General features: G+C 39.1%; 3 protein-coding genes across 4 annotated transcripts; 2 read left to right on the forward strand and 1 right to left on the reverse strand.

Annotated features, from left to right (window-relative positions):
• Positions 1-62: 62 nt before the first annotated feature.
• On the reverse strand, positions 63-6,199 carry LOC120719172 (glucose-induced degradation protein 8-B homolog). 2 transcript variants are annotated; one of them, XM_040008184.1, is made up of 5 exons: positions 5,998-6,199; positions 5,525-5,651; positions 5,235-5,431; positions 4,793-4,990; positions 63-1,524 (listed from the first exon to the last, which is right to left on the reverse strand). In XM_040008184.1, exons 2-5 carry the CDS (start codon positions 5,643-5,645, stop codon positions 1,351-1,353), a joined length of 690 nt encoding a protein of 229 aa, XP_039864118.1. In that variant the 5' UTR covers positions 5,646-5,651; positions 5,998-6,199; the 3' UTR covers positions 63-1,350. The 2 variants fall into 2 exon arrangements, with proteins under 2 accessions (XP_039864118.1, XP_039864119.1); XM_040008185.1 differs by lacking the exon at positions 5,998-6,199 and adding an exon at positions 5,746-5,946.
• Positions 6,200-8,395: 2,196 nt separating this feature from the next.
• On the forward strand, positions 8,396-11,247 carry LOC120719222 (tripartite motif-containing protein 16-like). Its single transcript, XM_040008259.1, has one exon. The coding sequence runs from the start codon at positions 8,433-8,435 to the stop codon at positions 10,122-10,124; it is 1,692 nt and encodes a 563-aa protein (XP_039864193.1). The 5' UTR covers positions 8,396-8,432; the 3' UTR covers positions 10,125-11,247.
• Positions 11,248-14,529: 3,282 nt separating this feature from the next.
• On the forward strand, positions 14,530-19,745 carry dnajc5aa (DnaJ (Hsp40) homolog, subfamily C, member 5aa). The gene is made up of 5 exons (XM_040008240.1): positions 14,530-14,674; positions 15,495-15,623; positions 15,705-15,918; positions 16,006-16,177; positions 17,424-19,745. The coding sequence occupies exons 2-5, from the start codon at positions 15,514-15,516 to the stop codon at positions 17,525-17,527; spliced, it is 600 nt and encodes a 199-aa protein (XP_039864174.1). The 5' UTR covers positions 14,530-14,674; positions 15,495-15,513; the 3' UTR covers positions 17,528-19,745.
• The last annotated feature ends 2,913 nt before the right edge of the window (positions 19,746-22,658 follow it).

The raw sequence follows: 22,658 nt of genomic DNA on the forward strand, positions 1-22,658 counted from the left end.
GCATCTTTTTTATAATTTACATACATGTACACTCTAAACTCAGAAAATGCCAAAACAACCAGTTTATGGTTCACAAAAGTTTATTTTAATAATTGCAAATCTGATCTTAGAAATGTGGAATAATAAAAGGGATGTGAGCTTTCTGGGTCAAAGCCAGTTTCTATAAAGACAACACAACCTTAAAAGAAATTAAGGATGGACAACTAGCAGCAAGTTTGTTTCTTTTTATAAAAATAAACAAACCAAACAAAAATAAACAAGCACAAGTACTTTTCCCCCATTTGGAAAAAAAAAAGGGACACTTACATGCAGGTAAAGTGAAAGTACCAATGGCTTTGAAAAGTGGAAAAATGATAGAACTCTTCAAAATACCTGTTTAGGGACCAAAAGTATCAGCTTTGGGTCATTTTAAGTTACTAAAACAAAGCCACTGACTAAAGGAAACTGCTCCTGTCTGAATTAATTTCATACTTGAGGGGGTTGAACTAGACAGTAGCCATAACTGACAGCTCCATCATCCAGATACAGGAGCCCTTTCTCTCAATCCTGCATGATGATCATGCAGGATTGGCTGAACTTAACCAGAACTTTAAACCTGTGCAGCAGGAAAAACCATTTGGAGCATGTTGGAGGCAGTGCACACTGTAGATATCAGAAAAGGCCTCAGCTCAGTAAGAAACCAACTCCATTTGGACTCTCTTCACCTTCTCAAACACTTAAATAATGAATTTACAAGGCATCCCATAGACACAAGGTACAATCAAACTTCACGGCGTAAAAAGCGTGTGGCTGATTTTAAAGCTGACAAAAAAAAAGAGGCAAACGAAAATGAGAGTAAATAAAATCATAAATATTACATTGTTAAAATTAGATAAAGTGTAGCTTTCCATTTATTTGAAAAATAGTCACTTTTTCTCATTTCACCAGTCTCAGGAGTCTCAATCCCCCCCCCTCCCTCCCCCGTTCTATGCACAGTACCAACAGTGCTCATTCACACCATCAACTTTTCCTGGCAAAGTAAAGTCTGGTGGGGAAAATGTTCACGATAAATAATACTACCAACGTAGCTTAAAAAGACAAAATATAAAACAGCAATTTAAATTTTGTTGTCTCTGAGAGCTACCTAAAAATCCAGGTTCTGTACTGAAACTAAATAATTTCTGCCACTTTGCAAATACAGCAATTTACAGTTTGCACAATGAGTTAAGTCTTACCTCTCATGAATGAAACATGAAAAAAAAGAAACACTGTAGCATTTGTTTTTACATATATGTTACCTGGTTGTCACACAGTCACTGACTGATCATAAATTAAGGGGAAGTGGAAAGTGGTGGTTCTTGTCTGTTGTGTTCACTTGGGGTCCTCGATGGTGCCTGTGCTAAGGTCAGTCATTTTGGGGTATTTCACCTTCTTCTGGTCCAGCTCATTTTGAGCCCACAGCAGCAACTTCAGCAGTTTGGCCAGTTTGGGTGTCGACTCCCTGTTTTCATAGTCCAGCACGGCCTGGTTCACCTCACTCCACACCTGTGCACCGAGATGTGTGCGATAGTCAAATTGAAATAAACAAATTTTTATTGCTGGCATTCACTGCGCTCTTAATGTTTATATTCAGCTTCACATGACTCCACAAAACAGGAATTAAAACACTCTGAGACAGCATACCTGGCAACCCTAACCATATTTTGAAGAAAGTCAGGACTATTTTTTAAGTTAATATTTTTTTTATATCTGCCATTTAGAATTTTTTTTGTTCCCTGTATGCCAAGACGTGGGAAAACAATTTAAGACAAAGAAAAAAGGAGTAAAAATATAAACAACATTTATCACAAATGTCCTGGATGTTGCTGTTTATGATCATTACAGCTTATTTTCAGAAGTTTGTTTATCTGTCAAAACAAATACAAGCTGATTTATTAATAAGCATCACGTCATTGCCAGGATGACTGACACATTTATTAGTGACTTTCTTAAAGTGTGCATTACCAAAAATGTCATCATGTGATGAAATGGACAACTTCTAAAATACAGTTTCTTAAATTATTGACTGCCTTGATCCTGTCAAAAGCACCCTGGAGAAACAGCTAAAAGGTAAAGATGGCAAAAAGAATCTGCAGGAGAGCTGAGAGAAAATACAGACAAAATAAAATTACAAATTAATTTTGTAATCTATAAAAATGCCCTTTACTGCTACACCAATGAAACCAAATCAGCCAGACAACCCTTCACATCCCAACTGATCAACAATAGCCAGTCTAATTCTGCTTTTTCATTTTAATGCATTGATAAACTATTTAATCCCCAAAACCATACCAACTGAATTTGTTTCAACAAATAAATGTGATGAATTTGCATCTTTCTACAAGAAGAGGTAACATCTCAGCCTTTCAAAGTTATTTATCTAGGATGGACTAGGGCTGGGCCATATCATACCGTTCACGGTAATACCGGTATAATGTTGGGCAACAATAAGAAAATGAAATATCGCAATAGAATGTGGGTAAAACGCGCATGCGCAGTGCCTTTGTTTTTATACGCACATGGCGGGAAAAGCATGGCGGCGATGGAGAATGAGAAGGGCGAAAGTGGATCGTTGAATGAAACGGATGAACCACAATTGATTTGTAAAAATGCTGCAACTTCAGTGGTGTGGAACTGGTTTAGCTTTCGTCCATCAGATACACAACAAAGCACTATTTTTGCTAAAGCATGCTAGCAAAAATGTTATTACCGTGTTATTACCGTGTTTTTTTGGAAAATACGGCACACTTAAAATCAATCCTTTGTTTTCTGAAAATGGACAGTGCTCCTTATAATCCCGTGTGCCTTATGTATGAATTCTGGTTGTGTTTACTGACCTTGAAATGATTTTATGTGGTACACGGCGCTCGAAAATCTGTCAAATGCTTTCAGTACAACTTTGCTAAGCTATGAACCCGCACCGCTTGATGGATTGTCGGAGCATTACGGCTACTGTAGGCTGGAGCCTCGCGGAGTGATACGTACTGTGCTTCAACATAATATTACCATATTGTGTGTGTATAACCTCTTTTTAAGTTTTGTGGATATTCTACATGGTTACGCTGAGGATATGTCGGCCAATTTCCACTGGAAATGCCTTTTGGTTAAACTGTCAGCAAGGAATTTGCATTTGCACTGTTAAATTTTTATATAACTTTAATGCACACAAAAAACAGCTGCTTGTTTAAGTAAAAATACATTGATGGGTTGGGGTTTTTTTTTTTTGCACTAATAAAGTTGTGGAGTTGTAAAGTATTTTGTCTAGTGTTAATTATATAGTCAGTTATATCGTTATCGCAAATTTTCAGATTTATATCGTGATAAATATTTTTGGTCATATCGCCCTGCTCTAGGATGGACTCACTTTCTGATCAAATTGCTGCCACAAGATCAATGTCCACTTTCTCACCTGTAAATCCTAAAGATCTGGAAGAAGTTATTTAAGAGTTAAAGCCTTGCACCTCTTTACTTGACCCCATCCCCATCAAACTATTCAAATCTGTGTCTCACCATTTAGAAATAATTTAGGAAATATTATTAATTGCTTAAATGTACTGTAATCCCACCATGACCATAGAAATGACTTCTATCCACTGGTAATTAATAATTATAATAACCTATTTCTATGTTTCATTTCTCAGCAAAGTATTTGAGGAGTTGCTCAAGAGTCAATCTTTTGTTTATTACCACCTCCCACTTGGTACTGTCATAAAGAATAATAATATAACCTGTCATTCTTATGCAGATGAAACACAGCTGTGATTATCTAACCTCTGTTCACAAAATAATAATGTGATGGCATTAACTGCTGGATGTCTCAAAACGTTTTAGAACTTAAAAGAAATAAGCCAGGAAGCTTGTTGTTCCAAAAAGTCAGAGACCAAAAATACTGTTCATATTTTCATCCATTTCTCTGAAACGCAGTGAGCAAGTCAGGAACCGTGGCATAATTTTGGACAGTGATCTCAGTTTTGATAACCACAACATTAAGGTTACCAGAATTGCCTTCTGTCACTTTAAAAATACATCTAAGGTTAGAATTTTCACATCTCAAACCAACACTGAGAAAATGTACCGTGCATTCATCTAGGTGAGATTATTGCAACACTATTTGCAGGCCTGTCTAAATCACCACTAGGACATCTTAAGCTTATCCAAAATGCAGCAGCCAGAATCCTGACAGGACAAACCCTCCACTGGCTTCCAGTACAATACAGAATCACCTTTGAAATTCTTCTATTAGTTCACAAAGCTCTCAATGGTTTGGCCCCCAGTACATCTCTGACAGTGTCTCCAACCCAGTCAGACCTCTCGGGTCATCAGATTCAGATCTTTTAACTGGTCCCAGAATCAGATCTCAGTCTACTGAGTGTGCGTTCAGTTACTGCAGTCCTGTTTTTTTAATAGAAGCTGCCTGCTGACTTGAGATCAATTATATCTGTGTGTACATTTAGAAATAGATTCAAAACCTTTCTATTCACACAGGCTAACAGTTTATATGCGTTTTTCTTTTCTTTCATATGGTTTTGTTCTGTTTTGCTGGTTTCATTGCCTTAAGGGATTGTAAACCTACAGTTATTAAATTTCTTTAATTTATGTGTTAAGCCCAATGAGTTTCAAGTGATGAAATGTGCTATATAAATAAAATGATCATCATCTGGCTGCTGGATCTCTTATTCCAATTTCAGATCCACAAGAGTCTACAATACTGGATACATGCAACATAAATGTCAAATAGATGGCCAGCTTTACAGTCACACTAAAGCCTGCCCACCTTTTGCCGCTGCATCATGTTGAGCAGATCTCCAAAGGGTGACTCTTCTGGGTTGTCAAATGCCAACAGGGCTAGCGTTCGCTCCATCTCTGTCAGACACTCTCGGCTCTCCTCCCCCTGCTCTGCCAGCTGTGTCTGAGCAAACTCCAGCGCTGACTCAGTTTCTCTTAGCCTGATTAACTCAATCAAATGTTGCTGCTGCAAGAGGGGAAACGAAGCAGTGAGTGTTGACGTTCAGGCTCTGTCTTGTCAAACTTTATCTAATATCACAATAACTTCCTTTTCCTGTGGGAGGAGAAAAAGAACATAATCTCATCACAGGCAATGGCAGGATAGGTTATTAGAGAAAATGCACTGCAAAGCAGAGCAGACCTACATCAGATGTCTTACTGTTATTTCCAACGTTAAAATTAGAGCCCTGCACAGCTTTTCGGAAACGCACCTGCAGATGAAAATACAGGTATCGATTGGTGTCGAGCAGCTCCGGGTGTAGGCTGTTAATGAGTGCAATAGCTTCCTGAATCTGGCCCTTCAGGATCATCTCTCTAATCTTTATCCTTTCATCCAAAGAATCCAGGTCCACACTCGGCTCGATACCAGACTCCATCCGGAACTTCTCTGCTGCCTCTTTGAAGCCCTCTTAAATCAAACGCAGACAGACACAAAGAGATAAACAAGACTTTACAATTTGTAAATTCAACTTACAGGTTGTATCTTCAATCTATGCCTCACCTGTCACCAGGTAATTCATAATGAGCCGATTCATATCCGCCCTCTGTATGTGAACGTTGTTTAATTTGTCCATCCACTCTTCTTTTGTGATGTCCTCTGGCTTTTCGGCATAACTCATCATTGGATCCTGAAAAGTATAAAACAAACAAACAAACAAACAAATAAATAAATACTGTAAACGTGAGCAAGACTGACACAGCTTGGTCACAGTTTGTACCTACACGAAGATCGACGGGACAACCGTGCAAATAAGACCAATATTACAAAACGAACACGCACAGAAATCAAACACGCAACGGGTTAAAAAGTAAAATTAATAACACAACATTTCTGATGCCTAAATTGGTTTTACACGATTGAAAATCTTGCTAAAACATAACGGGAAAATTCTCCGAGGCTTTCAAAACAAACCCATTTCCTCCTGAGCAACAGCCCTGACCAGTTAGCAGACAGCGAGCGTTTTCATGGCTTACCGTGCAAACACAAGGTCCGGCGATTATGCTTTCCTGCACGCGTTAGGAATCAATAATCAATAAGCACTGCTCAGCCCTCTCAGCGCTTTAGAAGAATAAAATAAAATCATAAACAACGGACACACGTTCAGGGTTTCCGCAGCTAGCTAACTAACCAAGCTAATGTGATAACCTCGCGATAGATGCGTCGGTCTTGCGAGCTCTTCGATTGGCGCTAGGTGTGACGTCACGGTTGCCGAGGAACAGTAACGGTGAGTGCAGTGGGAGATAGTGATGGGAATTCCGACTCTTTTTAGAGAACTGACTCTTTCGGCTCGTCTCACTAAAAAGAGTCGAGTCTTTCGACTCCCAACCGACTCTTCAGGTTGTTTTGTTGCTTTAATTAATTTATTATCAAGAACAATATAAAGTTATGCACAAAAGGAATTACAGTGGAACCCCAACTTATGAAGACCCCATTTAACGAAAAATTCAAGTTACGAAGGCACTTAACAGCAATATTTCTGCCCGTGGTACGGCAAAATGCCTGCGTAACGAAGTAGATAAAATGCAAAATTTTAAAAAAAATAAATTAAATTCCATAATGTTATGTACATGTGCACATACGTATGTATGCATTTATACGCATGCTTTCTTCAACCTCCGCCACCTCCTCCTCCACCAAGAACTTCGTCTTCAGCCAGCATCGCCTCACTCAAAAGGCGATGGAAAAAGGTGCTTCGACTTACGAAAATTTTGACTTACGAAAGACCCTCTGGAACAAATTAATTTTGTAAGTCGGGGTTTCACTGTACTAATGTCAAAAAAAAAAAAAAAAAAAAAACGTGGTTATTTATATATGTTTACATGTAAATATCCGATTGCAGTTTGTAGATGCTTCGGAGTTTGTATGTGTTTTGGAGTTTGTACGTGCTTTGTCTCTAGGGGCCACCATAAATATACTTTTATTTATTCACTCCACATAAAATGTAATAAACAAATCATATAATGCAAAAAACAACATTCTTCAGAGTTTGTACGTGCTTCTGAGTTTGTACGTGCTTCTGAGTTTGTACGTGTTTTGCAGTTTGTACATGCTTCGGAGTTTGTATGTGTTTTGGAGTTTGTACATGCTTTGTCTCTATGGGCCACCGTAAATATACTTGTATTTATTCACTCCACATAAAATGTAGTAAATAAATCATATAATGCAAAAAACAACAATTTACATACAACTATTTATATTTCAACTTTTAACTATTAAATTAAATTTTAATTAAATTTAACTATTAAAATTTTCAGCTTATCCTTTTAAACAAATTTAAAGTGAAACAACACAAAACACTGAAAACCACAGCATAATTAAATATAAATTAAAATATACAAAACAAAAAGAAGATGCAAAAAGAAAGATCTGTCATATAGGCCTGCATGAATAAACTTCCTGAACTAAAAATTGTTGTGGATGATTACTCTACCTTTCTAATATGATGTTGTTGTCCCTGGCTCTCTTTCTCTCTCTTTCCCTCCACACTGTTCCTGTGCTACTGCAAGTATAACTACCGCCCCTCCCCCCTCTGTTCAGCGCTCGCGAGGAGCGAAGCGGAAAAAAAGTGCGAGAGAGAGAGGGTGAGAGAAAGAAAAAAAAAAACACAGCTCCCAATAAGGAGTTGGATCGCATCGTTCACTTCAAAGAGTCGGCTCTAAGAGCCATTTCGTTCGCGACCGACACATTACTAGTGGAAGAACCAACCGGAACTACTGATTAAATTAAAAGTCGGACAGCATTTTCTTATTTAATGCGCCCATAGGTTCAGTTTGAAATTATACAAACATTTAGAGGAACAATACAGGCAAAAATAAAGAAAAGATGGGCAGATACATGTCATAATATAAAAATATTAACTTGTGAAATCAAGCCCCTACCTCATTTTTAATCAACTGAGAATTTAGCAATAGTAAACTGCTAGTAAATTGTGGACTTTATTAATATTTATTAAAATACTAATATGTAGTAATATAATAAAATTCTGTTATGACAAGAAACTATAGGAACAAAAATTTAAAAAAGAATATGTGTTCTGTGTGTCCCGTTCTGTGTGACTGGTATGGGAAATGCAGTTTATTTCATGTGTCTGTATCTGACTTTGGGTCAGTTGCTGTTGTTTTAAATGTTATAGCTGTCTTTACTTGACTATATATGACATTTAACTGAGTACAGCCTAAACACAGAGTACTGTTCCTCTTCTTGGAATGAAAAACAGCTTCTAACACTTCTTCTTTAAATACCGGAGCTCCTCTCTGTCTAAACATTTGTGTGTTCCCTCCCCTTTGGACCTGCACTTTAGAGATGGGCGTAACCAAAATGTGGTGACGTGTATTGCGCAAACACGATTCTTACATTCAGTGGTCAGAGCAGTTTAAGTTCTCAGGAAACGAAACTCACACAGGCACAGATGCTGAGAGGTAAAATGGCACAGAAAGGAGTTCAGCTGCACCCAGAAAGCTTCTCTTGTTCAATCTGTTTGGATATACTAAAGGATCCGGTCACAATTCCCTGTGGACACAGCTACTGCATGGACTGCATTAAAACCCACTGGGATGAAGAGAAGAAGAGAATCTGCAGCTGCCCTCAGTGTAGGCAGGCCTTCACACCGAGACCTCTCCTGGTGAAAAGCACAATGTTAGCAGAGTTAGTGGAGGAGCTGAAGAAGACCGCACTCCAAGCTGCTTCTGTTTATCAGGGCTGTGCTGGTCCTGAAGACGTAGCATGCGATCTCTGCACAGGAAGAAAACTAAAAGCTGTGAAGTCCTGTTTGGTGTGCCTGGTCTCTTACTGTGAGCAGCACCTTCAGCCTCATTATGATGTGGCTCTTTTAAAGAAACACAAACTGGCAGACCCCTTCAAGAGGCTCCAGGAGAACATCTGCTCTCTTCATAGTGAGGTGATGAAAATTTTCTGCCGTACTGATCAGCAGAGTATCTGTTATGTCTGCTCTTTAGATGAACATAAAGGCCATGAAACGGTTTCAGCTGTAGCAGAAAGGTCTGAGAGGCAAAGAGCGCTCGAGGTGAGTCGACTGCAAATCCAGCAAAGAATCCAGCACCGAGAGAAAGAAGTGAATGTGCTTGAGCTGGAGGTCAGGGCAATGAGTTTCTCCGCCGATAAAGCGGTAGAGGACAGTGAGAAGATGTTCACTGAGCTGATTCGTCTCATCCAGAAAAGAAGCTCTGATGTAAAGCGGCAGATCAGATCCCAGCAAGAAACTGAAGTGAGTCGAGTCAAAGAGCTTCAGGAGAAGCTGGAGCAGGAGATCGCTGAGTTGAAGAAGAAAGATGCTGAGCTGAAGCAGCTCATAGACACAGAGGATCACAATCTGTTTCTGCACAACCATCCTTTACTGTCACCACTCAGACAGCCTACAGACTCATCTAGCATCAATATCCGTCCTCTGAGGTACTTTGAGGATGTGAAAGCAGCTGTATCAGAAACCAGAAATAAGCTACAGGATATCCTGAGTGAGACATGGTCAAACTTCTCACTCATAGTCACTCAAGTGGATGTTTTACTGTCAGTTCCAAAACCAGAGCCAACGACCAGAGCTGGATTCTTAAACTATTCACGTGCAGTCACCTTGGATCCAAACACAGCAAACAAATGGCTGCTCTTATCAGAGGGGAACAGAAAGACAACATTAATGAACCAACAGCAGTCTTATTCTAATCATCCACATCGATTCACTGCATGGTCTCAGGTTCTGAGCAGAGAGAGTCTGACTGGACGGTGTTACTGGGAGGTGGAGTGGATAGGGATAGGATCTCACATTGCAGTCGCCTACAAAAATATTGGCAGAGCAGGGTGGGGGGATGAATGTAAATTTGGACGCAATGAGAAAAGTTGGGCTTTGAGTTGTCACGAAAAAGCATATGAATTTTGGCACAACAACAGCCACACTTCCATCTCAGGTCCTCACTTCTCCAAAATAGGAGTGTACCTGGATCACAGTGCAGGCATCCTGTCCTTCTACAGTGTATCTGAAACTATGACCCTTCTCCACAGAGTCCACACTACGTTCACTCAGCCGCTCTATGCTGGATTTTGGCTTTTCTCAGGAGTGAAAACCACTAAATTCTGCAAACTCAAGTAGAGAGGAATCTTTCATTTGTAGTGGCTTTAAAGTTGTATTTTACCATTACTTTCACACATCATAAAGATCAGCTTTCAATCAAACATACAAGCTCTTGTATGCAATTAGCTATTATGCTATATGGAAGGTTGTTTCTGCCACTGAAAAACAACATCCATAAAATAAAACCTTGGGTTATGTATACTTCCTCAGTGGCAGAAACAACCTCCCATAGGCTGCTGCTCTGCATAATTATTTTTATTTACAAAACTATTTCTGCGCATGACACTGTAAACTGCTTTACATATTTGCCAAAAAATTCTTTCACTTTTGCCTTGACAATAAAAAGCACAGTGTTATATGAGAGCAACACATTTACAAGAGTATAAACACAAATGTTAAGTGAAACACAAAATCCAAACTGTAACTGAGATGTTTGTTGCATTTTTCATTTTTGAATTTGTCTCCACATATGTTGCATTTCTTAATTTTTTTTCACTCCTGTACATGTTGTCTTTGTCGCCCTCTTAATGTACAGTTCACTTAAAACCAAACATAGCCTTTGTGTTTTGTTTCTCCAACATTAGTTTGACATAAATGGTAGAGTTTCCTCTATGATCTCTCAGTGCTTACACTACACTGTACATGTCTACTTTAGAGACATTTCTGAGACTGAGCTGCTTGAGAACATTTTAGCCATGGATGCAAAAGCACATGGACCGTGCTACAGTTTCCTTTTTCATGTGATGGACTGAACACAGGAGGTATCTGCTTTTGACTATGCAGAGATGAATCTGATCCCATTTCTACCTGTGTCTACTGTTTTATGATTTCACTGAAGTTTGCTCAACTTTAATTGTCAGGATATATGTTTACTCCAGCTCTCATGGTGCAAAGGAATGAAACAGACTTATCAAATGTGCTTCGATTAGGTGCACAATGTGAAGTTCATCATTTTTCTTACAAATAAACGCGTAATGACAAATATGAACAGCTGTGCTTATTTGGGAGACACAGAATGTTTTGTAAACAACTTTATTTTGTATAAAACAATATTGAAGTCATGTCTTGACCCTGTGCAGTGTGTGGACGCTGTGCACACAATCGCCTCATTCACTGCAGTAAACATGCACGCTAGTTCACATGACTGACTCTGTCTCCATGGTTACATTATATTGCATATTATTAAACAGATTCCAAAGATACCGCCAAAGCCCTCTGCAGCTGTAACACTTTCACTCTTTGTAAATTATTTCATATTTTTGACAGTTATGAAGAAAGGACATGTTTTTTAAGGTCATACACTAGGCGGTTGCTATGGTGGTTGCTGTGGGCTAGGGTGGACGGCGCGTTCAATTCCTCATGTTAGCCGTCTGCCTTTGGAGGGCTGCGTTCCATTTCAAAGTGGCGACTGTCTGCTGTAACTCGAATTCAAACCCAACTTTGGTCTTTAAGAAAAGGCCTTTCATAGCCATTCACAACACACACAAACCTTTAAAGTATCTGATATAAAACAGAAAAATGAAGCAACTAGAGGTTTAATGATGAAGACTTGGGGGTCTGCAGTTCTACTGAATTATAGAATTGACTGAATTGGAGTTTAGAATCCACTTTTTTAGACTGTTACTGTTTCATTGTTCACCTTGTTACCTTGTTATATCATAAATAAGGTTTATCTATGTGAGTTTGATGAACTATGTGATGGTGTATTTTTCCAGTGTTAGTTCTGCTCGCTATTGTGCAGGTAGAATATGGTAAGTGTTCATAGTAATTCATAGAAATTCAAAAGCTGGCTCTATCTGCACCCCTTTAATATTTAATAAACTCTTAATTACAGTTAGAGTGTGGCTGGTAAAGATGAAAAGACATACAGAATGTAAAATGTCTGAGTTTGGTGATATTTGTGAGTAACAAACAAACCAAATAACTGACACCAAGTAACCAGGTAGTTAGAACTAGATGGCAGCATGTGTTTAGAGTGACTGCTTTATAGTTACTGTAGTTAGGTAAGTATACTTACCAAAAGCAGAAGCACACAGATGAACAAGAATCAGATGCTGAATGTTGCAGGAACATGCTCATGTGTGGTGGTCACTGAATGCTGCTCTGTTCTTTTGTCACTTGTCTCAGTCCTTCTGGAAGTTGGCATGTTAGACAGTCCAATAGTGATATCCTGCCCATCTGAGGAACAGTTTGAAAACACACATGCAATGCTTTGTTTGTCTTACAGTCAAAGTTGGATGTTCATTTTTGTCCTCTAAACATGTTCCTGTATTTAAAAGTACTCTAATTTAAGGCTCAAATGGCTCTCTAAACCATTTAAGTAAATGTAGTTTGTTTCCTGAGCGCAGAGCTGCTTGAGCTTGTGTTTCCCTCAGAGTGACTGACCTGGGTTAAAGATGACAAACAGGATTTAAACGGAGAGCGATGGACACTTAGAAAACCGCACAGCACTTTATAGGCGAACCCACTTTATGAGCAGCTGATATCCAATCACCGGCACAAGGCTTTAAAACCTCCGCTGAGTTTTAGCTCTCAGTAGAGTTTAAACACTGGACATAATTCACTCAGGTTCTGTCTGTTGGGTCACATTTACTTCACTGTTTTATTTACAACTGAGAAAATCAGTTTGGCTCAGATTACAGTTAAGTTTCATAACTGCATAATTTTACTGAAGTTTAATGTCTCACTGGAGCACATGTTAGACTGAACCATCTGGTGCTCATATGTGTTGGATTTTTTTAACCGTGAATTTTGAATTAAAAAAAAAAAAAAATTATGCAAGGAGGAACGAGAAGGTGAATTTCCACCGAGAGGAGCAGCCTCGGATACTGAAAGACTCCAGTCTGTCCAGAAATATTATATAATCTGTTTGTTAATAGTTATTCAACTGTAAAATAAAAATAAATGAGGTTAATATATGATTTGTGAGGTGTTTTGTTTTGTTTTTTGATGTTGGTGTTTCAGTCATGTTACCTTTAACTCTCAAAGGCTTGTTAGAAACTATGAAACACATTGTGCAGACTTCTGGATGTTAGAAGAGAACTAATACTGCTCATGAATGAGACTAAAGGCAGGAAGCTGTCCTTTATAACTAAACATGTTAATCACACCTTCACATGTTTATCATAGTTTATTATATAGCAGGTGTATTTCAGTAATAGCTGATTTATTTCCGTATAGTGGTGTACAGTCACACACCTCATGTGGGCATTATGTATGATACTCCGAAACTAAAATTTAAACAACAATTTTACATATATGATCTTAAAACAGGACACAGACACTGTAATTGCTGACCTCATATCAAGTGTGTATGTAGACTGAGTTTATGTTTGACGTTTGTTTTATATCCAATCTTAACTCTCAAACATTTAAACATCAGCTAGTCTGCAGCTGAGAGAATACACACTTAAACTGGTTTGATTTTTAAAATCAGCAGGAAGTGCCACATTTTCACTCAGTCTTTTATTTGCTGCATGTTTTAAGTGTTTAAAAGGGGGAATGATGGAGGAATGTGTTATAAGTGAGCATTGTGCTGTAAATCTCTGCACAAACAGTGTGTCGCATTGTCAATTTGGTTATTGATTATTCACAAAATCACAAAATGATTAATTTGGTGATTTCTTAAATGTAAAAATTTTATTATACTTGATTCTAATCTGCTGCTGAGTCTCCTAAGCTGATGGAAATGCAGATAACACAGAACACAGATCACGAACACCTGTTCAACCAATCACATTCATTCATTCATTCACCCAATCCGAAATCATCAAAGCAATTTTGCAAAGAGGCTGTATCTTGACAATCCGACCAGATATCTGAAAAATAAACCACTACATTCTCGGCTAAAAAAAAATATTAAAAGCGTGTTTGCTGACACACAAACAGTTTTTTTTCAAAGTACAGTTCAGTTAGTTTCTACATGCCAGGGTTGCTGGTGTGCAGAAACGGGGCCACCAGGCCAAAGTTTTGACTCGATCAGCGATAACCCCGCCCCCTGAGTTCGACGGGCGAGGCTGAAAGATAAAACTAATTCATGAACAGCCAGGGGTCAGGACTGCCAAAATGAATTAATTAAATACATCAGTAAATAATTAATTAAATGTGTCAATAATTAGTTAATTAAATATTTATTTAATTAATTAATTCCAATTTAATTTAATTACACATTTAACTAATTATTTGATGGTGTATTTAATTAATCCATTTAGTCACTACTGGCCCTCCATAGCACTCAGTATCCATTTTAAATCTTTCTTATACAACTTCCAGTGGGTAAATTAAATGTAATATTTTTTAAAGGAACTCCCTTTTTAGCTTTCACGACAAATGCGGAGCTGCACATCTTTCCTCTAGCATCCTCCCCGTCGTGCACGCGCACGTCGGGTCGTCGTAGGGTGGTGGGGGGGGCGGAGCCAGCGGACTGCTGCACTGTCCATGGTTGTGTAGTGGGAGCCAGAGAGGGTCCGGGTACGTGCGAGGAGATGCGGCCATAGTCACGCTGCACTGTCTAAAATCATAACCTGCTGGGATCGTTAGCTTCGCAGCGCATTAGAGCCTACTGAAAGGTGAGCCTCCTCCTGCATTTCCATTATTTCCTTTCTTCCTCGACACTCTGGTCCTTGTCCTTGAAAATAACTGCTGACGATCCATTCCTGTCTTGCATCAAGAGCAGGCCGGGGAAGCGAACCAACATGGATGCTGTGCGCTATAGCAGTGCTGCTGCTGATGCTTGCACGGAGATTATGCTCTCAGCATCGTACCCAGAGTCTAATCCTTCCTATAGACATCTTTTGGAGCGGGATGCGATTCGTGACGAGTGGAAATTTGACAGCCGTTTGACTGAACATGTAGTTTTTGATGAAAATTTAAGAAATTAGGCATTATAGGGCTTCAAACAGCGTAGTAGATGTTGATTTGTGTCGAGATGACACCCATTTGGAGGCTTCTGTCTTCTTTAAAGAGTGTGTTTTCTGGTCTTCACCTGATGAAGCCTGTGCTGTTGCAGTGCGTTGTCTCTATGGGTGTCAGCTGCTGATTTACTTAAAGCAGCATATGCATCAGGGGTCCTGCCAAGATGTCACACCTTCAAAAATCAATAAGGAGAATTTATCTCCTGCTGAAAATCTAAAGTTTATATCATCAAAATAAAAAAAGGAGAAAAATTCACTATTTTTTCCCCCTTTCCAGGACTTTTTTTCCACATATTTCCCACACAGCTGGGTGTTTCTAGTAAGTACTGGACATCTGTATTTCATCCAGACAGCACAGGACCAGCCTGCAGCAGAGAGCATGGAATCACAAGGGCCTCACTTTAGTTGAATGAATGTACGTCCTGGTAAAACAGTCCAAGCAGTGCCTCTTAATTTTGTGCATTTCTGTGTGCAGCCTGTGGACGTGAGGCATCATGAGTGAGCAGCAGAGGCAGCGCTCTCTGTCCACCGCGGGTGAGTCTCTCTACCATGTGTTGGGAGTTGAGAAGATGGCCACGACGGACGATATAAAGAGATCTTACAGGTGAGGCTTTACTCTGGTCACCTGGCTTAGCTCACAGAAAGGTCTGATAACCTGTAAAGCTGACTGTGATGCATTCTGCAGGAAACTGGCGTTAAAGTTCCACCCTGACAAGAATCCCGACAATCCAGAGGCCGCAGATAAGTTCAAGGAGATAAACAACGCCCACGCCATCCTGAATGACCCCACGAAGCGTAACATTTACGATAAATATGGCTCTCTAGGGCTATATGTGGCAGAGCAGTTTGGAGAGGAGAATGTTAACACTTACTTTGTCCTTTCTAGCTGGTGGGCAAAGGTAAGACAGGATCGTTTACTGTTTGCTCTTGTACAACCTTTTACACCTGTTGTCTTAACCTTTATTTCATGAATCTGTTTCCTACAGGCTCTGTTTGTATTGTGTGGCCTGGCCACTGGCTGTTACTTCTGTTGCTGCCTGTGTTGCTGCTGTAACTGCTGCTGTGGAAGATGTAAACCACGGCCTCGAGAGGGCCAGGAGCAGGACTTTTATGTGTCCCCTGAGGACCTGGAGGCTCAGCTGCAATCTGATGAGAGAGGTGAGAACGAGCACCGTTTTGTTTGTTTTTTTTCTTCTCACAAGTACGTTTTTTTTGTATAGCACTTATAAAAATAACAGTGCTACAAAGAGTGTCACAAAAACACATAAATCACACACACTCAAAATCCAAAAAAATCTAACTCTTGCTGGAAACGGGTGGGAACAGTCTGCAGGCTCCTGCCTGAGGATCTCAGACTACACTTGGGGTGTTATGGGTACAGCAGCTCCAATATGTTTTCTGGATACAGGCTGCAAAGAGCTTTAAATGTAATAAGAAAAATCTTAAAATCTCTTCTAAAACAAAGAGGAAGCCAGTGCAAAGGCATTCAGGCTGGTGTATTATGTTTGCTTTTCCTGTAAGAAGTCTTGCTGCTGGCTATTGAATCATTTTTATTTAATTGTACATTTTACACCTTGCTAGTGTTTGATTGGACCCCTTTTGCCTTCAGAACTGCCTCATTTCTCTTTGGTATAGATTCCACAAGGTGCCGGAAGCATTCCTTAGAGATTTTTGGCCATATTGACATGATAGCATCACATAGTTGCTGGAGATTTGCTGGCTGCACACTGGGTACACTAAACACACTATCATATTCAAGAAACCATATATTTTAAGATGATTTGGGTTTTGTGATTCCTGGTGGACTAAGCCAGTTGAAGACAAGTTCACTGTGGTCATAGAGTCAGCAGCACTCAGGTAGGCTGAACTACAAGGCAGGATGGAGCTACGCTTTTACATTGTTTATGCCAAATACTGACCCTAGCATCCAACTGCAGCAGAAATTAAGACTCATCGGACCAGACAATGTTTTTCAGTCTTCTATTGGCCAAGCTTGGTGAGTTTGTGTGAATTGTAGTCTCAGTTTCCTGTTCTTAGCTGACAGGATTGACAACCAGTGTGTTCTTCTGCTCCTGTAGCACATCTGCTTCAAGGTTCATCATGTTATGCTTATCTGTATACCTTGGTTCTAACAAGTGTTTATTTGAGTTACTGTTGGCTTTCCCTCACCTCAAAACAGTCTGACAATTCTTATTTGACATCAGAGAATACAGAGAACTGCTGCTCACCGGATATTTTCTCTTTTCAGACTCTTCACTGTAAACTATAGAGATGGTTGTGTGGGAAAATCATAGTAGATTAGCAGTTCCTGAAATGCAGTTAAACGGGTGTACCTAACAATGTGTCCGGTGAGTGATTTTTCATCTGACAAGCACTTGAAATATTCCTTGTGTTTGTCGTACAGAGGCTGGTGGTGAACCTATAGTGCTGCAGCCGTCAGCGACAGAGACAACCCAGTTAACATCAGATGGGCACCACTCCTACCGCACCGACCCCGGCTTCAACTAACCCTCCGTTCCCATCGATCCTGGCCTGCGGTCCTGCCTGCTTCCCTGCTCCACCTCAGTGAGATGAACGAAAGGGGCAAAACATCTTTCCACTTCAGAAAGAGAGCCATGCGGAGGTGAAGGGGACTAGTAAGCATGGCCCATGAAAGGAACTAATGAATTCACATCCCTTACACCTCCCTCCCTGATCGGTCCGCTACGTATTTCCCCGCCAGTACGAGAAGAAATCCCTTTTATTTCTTCTTTTGTATCTCTCAGCCTTTACTCACACAGGTCGCCTACCCTACCTTACCTTTCCCATAGTTTGCATTATGGTGTAGCATGCACTGTTTGGAAAAAAAGGTCTCCACGTTTTCTTTAATCCTTTGCAACATTTTTACTTTGCAAAGCCCATCATGCAGGTGCAGTTTTTTCAAATGAGTACAGTACATGAGGAGGGGATAAAGTTTACCAGATGTTTTATGCTAAAGGAACAGAGAGCCATGGCTCAGGGAGGTGCTGGTTGGAGAAGTGCTTGCTGGCTTAGGTGGTCGGTACCATCATCAAACCTCCAAGAACTAAGTTGTCATACATATTTACACTTTTCTCGTGTGATTCACAATCGATATTCTTTCAGTTGAAAATGCCACCTGATGTTGTCAGACCTGCAGCGTGGTCTTTAGTGTGCGCCCCACCAGAGTGTTTTTAATGTCAATCATGAGGTTATTAAGGCACAGAGCTTTATTTGCAGACAGTTTGCTATAGATTTCTGCTGACGTTAGAGTTTCTGCTTTAGTTAGTAATTCGCTTTGGCATTTTCCTTCCTTCTGAAAGCCCCTCATCGCAGGACAGACTACTTCCCCCTGTTTTTCCTGCAGCACTGAGCAGGTTGTTATAATTGTTACTTTACATTAATGCATATTGTCTTTTAATGTATTTTAAATCAAATATGGCACATTTCAACCCCATGGTACAGTTCACTGTTGTTTCATCATATCACCAGCTACAAATTGACGATGACACTGGATACATAAAGTAAAAAAAAAAAAAAAAAAAATCATACATAACCAACACGTTCTTATCTCAAGGAGTGATATAATGTTGTTTTGTCAGATGCCATAAATGTTTCCAGGTTAAAGATAAAATGTCCTTTGGTGACAGTGCCTTAATGCAATGGCCATAGTTAGTCCGTGAAAGTTAATAGTCTGGTTTTAGACACCTATGAAGTCTCTGTTAGGAGGCTGAAGGGGTGGAGGTGCATAAGTTGTAGTTTTGTCATGGAGGAGACCCTGGTTTGGTTCTTGTTTGAACTTATGTATCATGGTTTACCAAGTTGAAAACCAAAAAGCAGATTCAGAGAGCTTTAATTTTAACATAAATGTAAGCAGTCCAACAGAGAGCAGCGATTAGAGCACAGGGAGTCATCTGCTTATCTCGTAGAGATGAGTTCACAGACTGGAGCACTGGAGAGAGCACTTTGGCAATGAATTCATGTTAAATGGGCTCTTTTATGTGCAGGAGGTAATGAGTTGATGGGAAACAGGTACACCAACCTACCGCTCAGCAAACAGGGGAGAGGACACACCTCTAGCTTGCTCGTGCACGGAATCCTACCAGGGACTGAGAGAGGCCATGGCACTTTGTGTTTTTCCTCTTTTAATTTGTGCTTTCACTCAGTTAGGTTTAAGCCCTAAAACTACTTGGTTGGCCTCCCTTTAAAATAGCAGCCTTGCATGATGAAGTTGGAAGTGACAGTTCTGTGTCACCAGTGCCATAACCCGGTGCATCGTGAGCTGCCACCAAAGGACACCTTGTGCATAAATGAGCCTCGGCTTTGACAAAACAGCGTTATCTGACACCCGGCTAATGAGAATGGGCAGATGAAACAATAACATTTCAATAGATTGTTTTTATTTTATGGTGACACATCCAGGCTCTTCTTCTCTTCTGTTTTCCTGTCCTTACCTAAGATTTGTACTAATAGTAAAACTATTTTTTAGAGCTACTGCAGCTCAGTAAGACTGAGAGACATTTATTTTATGTTAGTTTTATTTTTCTGCTACGTGAAGCCAAGGAGCTCCAGGTAATCCAGCTGGCTCTGATGAGAACTGCTAAAAGGTAGAAATAACAGATATTTATCAGCAGCAGTGCTGGTTAGGAGGGTGACATGTTTTTAACTCTAGATAAGGTTTAGGGAAAAAAACATGTTACACTCTTCTGAGTTATTATTATAAAAAAAATAATTAGCATGGAGGATTTCTATTTTCAACTCATTCCTGTGTTTTGAACTGTCCGATGACTTTGATATTTTGTCCGATGCTGTGTGATCGTTCCTCATTGTCGACTTTTCTGAATCCATGCTCATCAGGCATATCATCTGTGAGCCAGTGCTACAGGCAGCTCAGAGTAAAAGATTTTTACATACTGCTGAATTTGCATATATTGCCACACATTTTTGCCATAAATCGCCATGAACATCTTCGCCACTTTGTCAGTTTCATGACTGCTAATGATGTGTTTTTAATGGTTTACAATTGGTGAGCTCCCGTTGCCCACCCTCTGCTATTAACGGTATGGATGTTGACCTCTGTGGCCCTTGTATGATGTTTCCTGTAACCCTTGATGAAACGTAGATGTTCCTGTCATGGCTTTTTCATTGAGATACTGAAAAATGCTACTGTAAATGTTCTAAGTTGAATGCACTGTGTGTTTAAAAAAAATTGTAATGGATCAATGATCAGGAAATGACTCCATAAAAAGACAATATAGTATATAGTGTAACTATAGTGAAATGGTTATATGATGCATTTTTGGAATTTTATTTATTTCATACTTGGTCATGTTTCAGATGATGATCGATTATGATTTTAACTGGTATGGTGTTGTAATGTAGCCATTAAATTTTGCAAGGAATGGTTTAATGGTTAAGATCGCTTGTACATACACTTGGCCCATATAAAGTATAAACCTTAACATTTATGTTGTAGCATGGTAACTGTGTGTCTGGAAGAAAACAAGTGGATCATTGATCTCATTTGCTCTTGGTGAATAAATGTTCCTCAACATTTTGACTCGGGTTTTTATCAAATTAAGTTACATACAGGTTTTTTGTTTTGACACGGATTTCAGATATTTACAGTAGTAGTAATGATATTACTCAGGTAATGTTTTAAGCCAAGTAACCAACAAGTTAATGTCAAGTCTTGAACCAACCTTCATTTCTTTATATTTTGTTTCCAGGGAGCCAGATTTGTAATTTTTTAAGAGGTCTTGAGTGATAGTTGTCTGGACTTTTGAAGGTATGGCTGCTTTTTCACCAATTTTTCCATCCAGTCGGTGTATATGTACGGAGCCCCACAGGGGACATGGGAGAAAGAAAAAATTAAGACTGACTTTTGCGAGATCTCGCAAAACAAACTCGGGATCTCGCAAAGTCCGTCTTAATTTTTCTAAGACGGACTTTGCGAGATCCCGAGTTTGTTTTGCGAGATCTCGCAAAAGTCCGTCTTAATTTTTTTTTTCTCCCATGTCCCCTGTGGGGCTCCGTATATATGACCATTTTCAGAGGATTTTTTTTTTTTTTTAAACCTGATACAGGACATGAGAGATGCATCTACTTGGCCACTGGCCCATCTAGCCTCATCAGAAATAGTGTCAGTGGAAGGAAAACAAGAAAAAAAAGCTCAAGTATGCCAAACTGGAGTGAAAATCAGCAGCAGCAGGTCTTATGGAGCAATGAAATAAAAAAATCTTTGGCCCAGTTCATTGTCATTTCTTTATGAAGGCGGTCAGGAAAGAGGTACAGCTGTGAGTGTCTACAGCCAACTGTAAACTCTGCACGATCAGTTTGGAGCTGCATTTCAGCTGACGGTGTCTTGTTGGTTTTTCACAGTTGCTGTAACATATGAAAGTACTGTCAAATTTTCAATCACCATGCAGAAAAGTAAGCATCTAAATGACAATGACTAAATAAATGTCATATTAAATATTAAAAAATAAGAAGCACGAACACTGTTGAAATCCTTTACACCAATTTGTCTTTAAAATTATTATTATATTATTACTTTTAATTTAAAATATACTGCACATATATAAAAAAGAATAATAAAAAAATTTAATAATTAATTTTGACAATGAAATGCTAATGCTAAATGCTAACAAAACAGCTGTCAGTTATTACATTTTTGCTCACATGTGAAGGTATTTGTTAGATAAACAAATGTATCTAACTGTAATTAAAAAATCAATATTTTTTTAAGCAAAAGGATATTAACTAAAAAAAACAAAGTAATCTGACTTCCAAATAAATCATCCCTTACCTTCATAGTGTGGTGGATTGTTTAGCCAGCAGATGGAGACAAGTCATTCTTCCAACTTACCTCAGGATCCTTATACTAAAACATCTCTCAACTGTTCAAACTAGCAATTTGATTTGATTTGAAACTTTGATTTCATGTACATGAGTATAGATTTTATTTGTGATTTTACCCTTGTTTTTAGAAGCTATACTGTGCAGGGGATAAGGCTAGATGCTGCATGTTTTTAGTTAAACTAATTTAAAGGACACAGTAGGCATATGTGAACATCTTGCTCCTCTTCTTTGCATGGGTTTTAATATGCATGTGTGGGTGGCCTGGTCAACCATGTTCACAGACAATGATTTCCTTAATAGAATTATACCTGTTTTAATGCAGTGCCACCTGTGGGCCTGAAGATCTCTGAATCTTTTGATGATATCATGAAGGGTAAATGGAAATATATTTAAAGTCTTCACAATTTTATGTTGAGGAATATTATCAAAATTGTTCCACAATTTGCAGATGCAGCTTTTGCAGACTGATGATCTTTTTGAAATCATCTGACTGATGAAATGAGTTAAATATGAGCTACTATTTTTCTTAAAATGAAGCATTGTCTCAGTTTAAATATTTTATATCGTCCTGAGAACCAAGGAAAAAAATATATATTTCAGTTTAGCTGTTGTCCACTATAGTGAATAGGCTGGCTCTCAGGAGGATATGCTTTCTATGATCTGTTGATAACATATGGGTTTATGACATTTACACAATGACACAAGTTATTTTAGAATTGGGGATGTATATTATTGTACAACATAAGTACTTTTACTTCATAATAATTATCTTTCTCTTTTG

The sequence above is a fragment of the Simochromis diagramma genome, unplaced genomic scaffold (assembly GCF_900408965.1).
Source record: "Simochromis diagramma unplaced genomic scaffold, fSimDia1.1 OVJJ01000545.1, whole genome shotgun sequence".
In the NCBI taxonomy this organism is placed as follows: Eukaryota; Metazoa; Chordata; class Actinopteri; order Cichliformes; family Cichlidae; genus Simochromis; species Simochromis diagramma.

Bases quoted from the DNA above. Each gene is read 5' to 3' on its own strand.
- LOC120719172 (XM_040008184.1), bottom strand. From the start codon at position 5,645: ATGATGAGTTATGCCGAAAAGCCAGAGGACATCACAAAAGAAGAGTGG. The intron at 5,432-5,524 runs GTGAGGCATAGA...GTTTGATTTAAG, and splicing joins TATGAATTACCTGGTGACAG to AGGGCTTCAAAGAGGCAGCA. The intron at 4,991-5,234 runs GTGCGTTTCCGA...CCCCTCTTGCAG, and splicing joins ACCTGTATTTTCATCTGCAG to CAGCAACATTTGATTGAGTT.
- LOC120719222 (XM_040008259.1), top strand. From the start codon at position 8,433: ATGCTGAGAGGTAAAATGGCACAGAAAGGAGTTCAGCTGCACCCAGAA.
- dnajc5aa (XM_040008240.1), top strand. From the start codon at position 15,514: ATGAGTGAGCAGCAGAGGCAGCGCTCTCTGTCCACCGCGGGTGAGTCT. The intron at 15,919-16,005 runs GTAAGACAGGAT...TGTTTCCTACAG, and splicing joins TTTCTAGCTGGTGGGCAAAG to GCTCTGTTTGTATTGTGTGG. The intron at 16,178-17,423 runs GTGAGAACGAGC...TTTGTCGTACAG, and splicing joins GCTGCAATCTGATGAGAGAG to AGGCTGGTGGTGAACCTATA.